This window comes from Labrus bergylta, chromosome 10, assembly GCF_963930695.1.
Source record: "Labrus bergylta chromosome 10, fLabBer1.1, whole genome shotgun sequence".
Lineage (NCBI taxonomy): Eukaryota > Metazoa > Chordata > Actinopteri > Labriformes > Labridae > Labrus > Labrus bergylta.
Genome location: NC_089204.1, coordinates 22,348,485 through 22,356,724, shown reverse-complemented (window position 1 = coordinate 22,356,724; position 8,240 = coordinate 22,348,485). Strand labels below are relative to the sequence as shown.

General features: G+C 41.0%; 1 protein-coding gene across 1 annotated transcript in view; it reads right to left on the bottom strand.

The window, feature by feature from the left end:
* Nucleotides 1-5,771: 5,771 nt before the first annotated feature.
* lrmda (leucine rich melanocyte differentiation associated) overlaps nt 5,772-8,240 on the bottom strand; it is a 222,781-nt gene continuing 220,312 nt past the window's right edge. Inside the window, exon 7 of the mRNA XM_020630951.3 lies at nt 5,772-6,048. Coding sequence (XP_020486607.1) covers nt 5,969-6,048 — 80 coding nt within the window. The 3' untranslated portion in view covers nt 5,772-5,968. The remainder of the gene's footprint in view (nt 6,049-8,240) is intronic.

Here is an 8,240-nt window from a genome sequence, read left to right as displayed (position 1 = left end):
AAGTCTGACACGCAACAAAACACATTCCTCCCTCAGGACACATCACTGTGAGGCTCATAATGTGGGTATTCATATGAAATGTAAGAACATTGTTTACAGTTCAAAGACGTTCATGGGAAATTATCTCTTCAGAGTGTAATTCCTGCATCTACAAGCCTTCCTATGCTGATCCAGATTAACAGTCAAATATAATAAACTTAAGCTGCCGGTTCCCAGCCGAGTGCGATATCATTGGTGCGGTGGTTACACATCACTTGGCTCAATGTACAGTTCACTTGTTTGTTCAAGTATCCTCTCGTGCCTCAGTGGAGTCATACAGAACTGCCCATGTGAGAAACCATCCATATCTCCTGAGGGCTTTTTTTCTGGATCTTGTGCATGTCCTGTTTGTAGATAAACATACGCACAAACACACACAATCTGACACCCTCAGGACCTGGTATAGAGGGCAGGGGTAAATGCCAATATTTCAGGAATTTTCTTTGAAATGTTTGACTGTTCAAGTCAAGCTTGTAAAATCAACGGCGGATGATTTGTGTCGTGTTAATAATTCTCTGCAGGGCCTGAGGGTGAGAGCATTAAATGCAAACCCTCTGTCGTACGTTTCTGTATAATTACTGTATGTTTTCTGCCAAATGAATGTAGCTTTTGTTTTAATGAGGATTAAAAGAGAAAGTGTCTCTTTTAATATCCATCCAACATTTAGGTCATTTTGTATTTTACACATTTCGTCTTGGTAGAGACGCGTAACAGTTCAAAGACAATTTAGGGAAGAGATTGTAAACCAGAAACAAAGAGTTAAAAATTGCATCAAACACTTTTCCCCTTCAAAAACAAAAACATGTTGCATTGTTGTTGTACAATATTTAGCAGTGACACTGACAATGATAAATATTCATGAGGCTGCGACTTTGCAGCCCCTCAGGATGCTTAAATTAATTATGCTAACAGGGTCATTTAACTGCTTTATTCAAAGCAAGCAATTCTCATGCAATAAATGACACAATAATTACGCACACACTCTAACAAGATGACAGTGACAAGTGGAGGAGTGACACACTCATCTCCATAAAGTACAAAGAACACATTTACACATGCACAACAAACAAAAAACTGAAGTTAAATCCATACAGGCGAGATGAGAGAATAAAAAAAGCGAACAGTTTTATATCTGCTGCAGTGTTTCTCAGTACAAGTAGTAAATATGATTTATTACCACGTGTTATTATTTAGTGTTATTCATCTTCTCTGTCAGCACACACAGAGGGGTAATAGAAATGCCAGCAAGGTGGCTGATTTACTTAGTCAAATTTTCATCTCAAGACTTGCCAGGCATGATTGGAGTCTCTAAGAGTAACGGGAAATCATGTATTATGTAGGCGAATGTGACGCGACCTTGAGACTTCTCAGCAGAGACCATATATTACTATCAGAGCGACCTTCCTGTCCCCAAGATACATCTGATGTGTTTAAGGCTGTTTTACAATGCATTAGGAGGCCTTTACATGTGCTGAGCTCACTTTATTTGCTCATACATTTCACAGGAAGAGTTTAGTGTCAGGCTGATGGGGACCGTTCACAGTGACTGAGTCACTTGTCGAGACAAATGAGCCCGTGGAAACAGGCCACGGCGGCGGATAATAAGAATTTCAAAGCAAAATCCCACTTTTCCCTTTTTATTTCCATCCAATACACAGCGCATTTACTATTCAGTGAACCCTTGCCGATTCCAGCTCATCATGTATTCTCACTCGCTGCGATTGATTGACCTGCATCTTGGAGACAGAGAATGGATATAATTTTTCCCACCAAGTGGTGGGGCGTCAGGATCAATATTCTCACTGTTGGTTAAGCTTTTGCAACCTTTACAACATCGGCTCTGATCGATCCCTCTCACATAATTGTCTTCGTTTTCAAATCAAGTTATGCTTTTTTTCCCCTTTTTGTTCAGGCCAATGACATTTGGAATGCCTCACAGTTTTGCTATGTGACCCCTAGAAATACCCGAGGTGAAGGGCATAAAAACACAGATTCATTAGCAGGTTACATTTATTGTCCGTGTCTCCCTCTTTCCCCTTTTCCTATAAACATGTGGAGGGAGTGAGGCCATGTTGTATTTCCATATAAAAAGCCCCATAATTACAGAGGGGTGAAGACGGTTGTTCCCCTTATCAGAGGAAATGATAAGGGAGGACCAGGCCCTGTGAATGAACAGAGTCCATTTTGATATAATTGGCAGTGGAATTATTTATGACATTAATTGCCACATTATCGACTGGCTGTCAGCTCCTGTGTCAGTCTGTCCATCTTTCTTCGCAGAAAGAGCCAGCTCAGCCTGGTGCCCACTGACAAGCTAATTACCTCAGCACCACCCTGAATGACAAATGTTACTCATCTAAGACCGGGCCCCGGAAATAAGGGGCGACCCTCCCCCTCCTTAGGCCTCTCTGGATCAAGTGAGACACGGGTGTGCTGCCAAATGTCTTTAGGTGAAAGGGACAGTTTGTAGAGAAGCAGAGAAAAAGGAAAGAGAAGAAGAAGGGAGGGAGGGAGGTGTGTATGTGTGTGTGTGTGGGGGGGGTTCTGGAGCCAGAGGGACGGTTAAATCTAAATCTCACCCCATCCTGTTTGCTGCTCTGCTATCAGTGGCCAGTTGTCACTCATAAAGACAAGTCTTTTCTGCCCTCTCTGCCTCCTTCTAAATTTGCATTAGCTCATGCCAATCAGTCATCAGACTGCTGGCTGATATGTAGTGACGCTTTGATTGGGCCTTAAGCTTTTTTGACAGTGAGTCAGACACCATCGTGCCTTTTGGGGAGGTGAACTGTGCTTGTGCAATATAAAGCTCTATATACTGTACAATAAACTGTATATTGTACATTAATGTTAACATCTGTTTGCTTTGCTTCAAACACAGTGAAAATACAGGAAAGCACTTTAAATAGTACATGTTCTTAGTATCTTTTTTCAGTGTTGGTGGACAAGAAGTCAGTGTTTTCTAACCATCTTGAATCTACAAGAAGTTATAAAATACTTTTAAATATTTCAAGGTATTCCCAGGTCTCTCACTATTGTAGGTATAAAGTTTCCTTTATGCAGTGCATTATGGGAAAATCCCATCCTTCAATAGCAAGGTAAAAAAAAAAATCATGAGTATATATGTTTGACTATCTTTACTTTATTCACTTTTCCACACTCAAATCTGATTATAATTAGAATACAGCACTAAATCCTGTGGAAACTTGGGTCTAACCCAAACATAGGTCAAAGGTTAGTTTTTTTTTTTTTTTTTTTTTACTGTCGATACACCGACAGGATGACATATTTAAGGATGTAAGAAATTAAAAGCACCAACAAATATTCACAGCACATTCTGTGAACAGACATCCAGCTGGGGTTTGTAGAAGCGCAAGCACACAGAAAATGTGAAGGTACAGATGTGTATCTTTTTGATCAGTGGCTAGAAGAAAGCCTGCGGGGCTACAGCAGAATGTCACTGATCTGCTCTGATGAAGTAGCATGCCATTTGTTCACCCAGGAAGTTCTCAAGGAGTGACAGAGCCGAGGGTCACAGGGAGCATCGCCTACAGGTAGATCTGTGGCTAACACCTTAATTAACCTACTGTGCATGATGCCAGGCTTTCCATTCATACCCTCACATGCACAGAGGCGCATGTCAGGCATATGTCAACCGGCTCTGGCACTCTCCGCCCATCCCATAATGCAGTTTGTGTTGGTGTGGCAGCTCGGGATGCGTCCCTGACGAGGATAGGAAGTGACACACACCAAACTCGGTGTGTCCCCCAGCCAGCTCCGGTGGCTCGGAGCCTGTCAATTCCAGCTCCATCAGTGGCACTGGCTCAATGGCAGTGCCTGTGACACATGTCACAAAGTTTTAAATGTCTGCTCTTTTCAGCAGGATGGCTGGGCGCGCGCTGCAGTCAGGGGAAGGATGACATTTTGTGTCGTGCGGGGGGGAACTTGTTGTGGCTCCCCTCTTCCTGCCTCCTCCGGCTGTCAGTCCCACTTTCCTCTGAGCATATCAAAACACAGACAAATAAACCTTGTCATTTTGAAACGCCGGCACTAGTGACCAGGCTCCTGAACGGCATGTCAGCTGGAATATGGTCACACAGTCCTGTGGGAAGTGGTGTATAAACACGCATGCTCCCACACGCACAGGCTAGCACAAATATTTAAGCCAAGAGAAACAAGAAAGAAACTGATTGAGACAATGTGGACAAACATTGCATGAGGCTATCTCTGACCTTTCCTTCATCTGTCTGTGGATGATTGACACGCTGGACTGAAGCTCAACATGCTTTCTTTCATCTCTCAAATACTGCAAGTCTCTCCAATTTTTTTTGTCATCATCAATAAAATAAATACATTTTTTTCTACTTACCCTCAGAAGAAATATGTGATGTGATCAAGAAAAAAAAGAGTTGACATGAGAAGGTGCGTCTTTGCTGTTGTAATGGCAGTGTGTTGTGGGTGGCAGGTGGAATCAATGTGAAAGCATCGGAGTACAAAAAGCTCAATATCAATCTAACAAGAGACAAATGTTATTGAACCCTTTTAATCACCTGAAGACGTTCAGCCATAACAATTTAGCATCAGACCAGCTTTATCACATCATTGATTTATGCTATAATTTCATTTATGTTATATTGTCCAGAAAACATTAGGTACGACTGAAAAATGGCGGCACTTTACAGATCCTTACGTTGTTTGGATAGGGCATTAAAAATCAAGTAAAAAGCATAAAACCATGAAATATCTCAAAACATTATCAAATATAAACAGTTAAAAAAGAGAGAAGGCATTTGATCTCATTTAGGGCAACTGGAGACTCAATTCTTATTTTCTTGCAAGCACAAGATTGTAACAGCTACTTGTTCCTTGCACTGATGCATTTTAAAGAAGAAGCTGAAGAGTGTAAAGTAAAAAATCACATCATAATATACTGTATATTTCTGTTCCTCGAACAAATACTTGGCTACAACCCTGTTCTTTATTAAAGCTCATACTGGAATGCTCACAACTGCATTTAATATATCTCTTTTAGAAAATAACACATGCTAATATATACACACGTATTCATTTAATAAAGTTCATTCAAAAAGAAGAAGAAGGAAAGCGTTCTGCAACCTGCAACAAACACAACAAGGAAGACTTCGGATGCCTCAGGGAGATTTTAAGAATGTTCAACCATACTGTATAAACCTGCTGTCTCTGCTATGTCTTAATGTGAACAACAGCAGTTATGTGTGTGTAAAAGACAGAGAAGAAGAAGAGAGATGAGTCCATGTCAGGCCCCAGGTGTGTGACCGTCACCCCTTTCACCCTTGATTAGTGGCGGTAGTGGACGGGTGATCCATCATGGCTGTCAGAGAAAAGGATGCAATTGGCTGGGTCTGTTTGTCACTGACCGTGTGTGAGTGTGTGTGTGTGTGTGTGTGTGTGTGTGTGTGTGTGTGTAAGAGAGAGAGAGACAGAGAGAGAGAGAGAGAGAGAAATAGAGAAAGGCTGTGTTTGTGTGAGAGAGAGAGAGAAAGAGAGAGAAAGACAGAAAGAGAAAGGCTGCCTGTGTTTGTGTGTGTCTGGAATTGTGCGGCTGCTGTTGCTTCCAGGCAGTCATGTCAGTGACAGTGTCATCTCTGACTCTGACTCTGAGCTTGAAGCAAAGAGGCAGAAGCAGACCGAGCTCAGCAGAGGAGGTCCTAACTATGAGTCCAGAATAAAACTCTAAAAACTTCAACCCCCCCCCCCCCCCCCCCCCCCCCCCCCGCCAAAAAAAAACAAAAACATTACCCTTGCATAACTACATGTATACTCTTTTCCAGCGGGAATCGGACAACTCAAATATCAGCAGTGGTTACAATAAATAAAAGATAGATTCGATCTTTTTCCTTCTGTTAACATCCATTGTATATCATGTCCCTCTTTCTGCCTGAGCGGCTGTCCATCAGAGCTGGTCGTTCCGGATGAATCTGTTGCCTTCTGAGTGCTTGCCGTAGTAGACGTAGCGACACTTGGCGAATACCCCTAAAAAAAAAAAAAAAAAAACAGAAGGAGAGAGAGTCAGGTAAGATGTGGGTCATGCATGTAGTATTAAAAATAAATATAAAAACATGTATTATTTATGGGATAAGAAATGTGTGCCCGTCCTTTTCTAGCATTCAGGATCAGAGAATAAGAGACTGTTTGTGTTCACACCTGGTTATAGTAATGCACATGTAGCATCAATACACAGTGACCTTTTAAATATTTGAGTGACTTACAGACAGACTACATCCCATCTCATCACTGATAATCTGTTTATAAAGATTTATTTTTGGGTGCTTGCCTTTATTTGGACAGGGACGTGGAACGAGTATGGGTAATGACATGTGGGAAAGGAGCTGCAGGTCACACTTAAATCTGGGCTGCCTCCTCGGAGGACCTCTTCCTTTTTACATGGGGAGCAACTTAACCACTAGGCCATCTGCGCCCCAAAACAAGCCTTGCTACCTTAAGATAATAAGATAAGTTAATCCATCATAATGGGAAAACAAGCTTTGTCATCCCGTTACATTTAGAAAACTTAAGAAAACAAGCCGAAAATGACTACGAGAGGAAAATGAAGTCAATAATATGTATGGTTACATGTCCACATAGGGCTTCCATACAAAGCTCTCATTGTATTGTATTGTATGTCTGTTTGCACTTGTCATAGACAAGAAGTGTTCAACTTGTGTCATTTTTCTACAATTTAACGCCAAGTTGATGAAAATCAGGCCTGAAGTTTTTCTCAAATCCTGCTGACAAACAAAACAAAAAAAATCCCCTGTGCAGACGTAAATCATGAATGCATCTGGCTAACTGGTTAGCAACAACAACAAAATAAAGAAAAAGATCAAAGTGGTCCTTTATTTAAAGGGACCATGACACTATTTTTGGAAGTACTGATTCAAATGGTCATAACTAAAAAATAAAGACCGTTTTGTTATCTACAGGGCATAGATAATTCTTTTGACAGACCTATTAAGTCAAAATTACTTCCTTGTTGCAATGCTATAAAAGCACATTTGTATCTTATATGATACTGAAGTATAGTATAGCATTGATAGTAGTTACAATGGGTCCTTTATCCTGGAATGAAAGAGTTCTCTGCAAATGACTCAAAATCACTGAGACAACGGAGCCCACAAAATGATGAGACATGAGATGGGTGCAATGCCTTACTTTGTTCCTTAGACCTTAGGGATACAGAAAAAGTGTACACAAACATTCCTTATGAACAAAACCATGTTTGTTTACTTTTGTACTACAACTCCACAGGGTGACTTTAAATGGCAGGACTGAACAGAGTCTGGGTCTGAACTTGTTGAGCTGTTCCTGGAAAGGTTGAACATCTTGTTCCAAAGAATGACCAATGCGCCCTAAAGGCAAACTCCCATCAACTTTAAGCTTACAGTCATCCGCCAACAACAAATAAAAGAGCTATTATCTAACCATCAGAAGGTATGGGTGAGGCATGTCTATGTGTCTATGTCTTTGTACATTAAGCACATTCTATGTCCATTTGTGGTGCTCTTAATGAAAGCCCTTGGTTCCTAAAAGCCAGATCATGTAAGAGTCGGTAGAATCGCAGAGAACTTTGATTCTGTCTCTTATTATAAACTGTGTTAAACAAAGTCAGAGTGGAAAAGTTTGCTGATCTCTGGAGAGATTTAACAACTCAAATGTATAATACAAGTGAGGCAATTCCCCGACACTCACATAAAAAATGTGGTTTTCATAGACTGTATGAAACATGGACGTAGTCTCAGTGATGTCATTCATTGTTTTTGGAAGAGGTGCTATGAAGCCAGACTTTGGCTGTCATATTGTAAATTCTATCGCAACCTAACTTTCCATCAGTCTAGTAACAAGAAAAGAGTTACAGTTAAGGCGGGCCTTCAGCCTCATGGCAAACAGGAACATGTTCACCTGTCAATCAACAGCCTCAACCCCTGATTTAGCATATTTGGTAGAGTAGGCACCCCGTGCACAAAGAATATTCACTGCTCACAAGTTTGACTCCTGATCCTGATGCTATTTGGTGCATGTTATGCCCTCCCCACTGCTTTCCTGTCTTTTTAAGGTGTCTTATCAAATAAAGGCCAAAAAATGGCAAAACGTATTTTAACTAGTTGGATCACAAATATGAAAGTAGTACTACTATCAGGAAGCTACTTGAAAAAGTAGAGAAAACT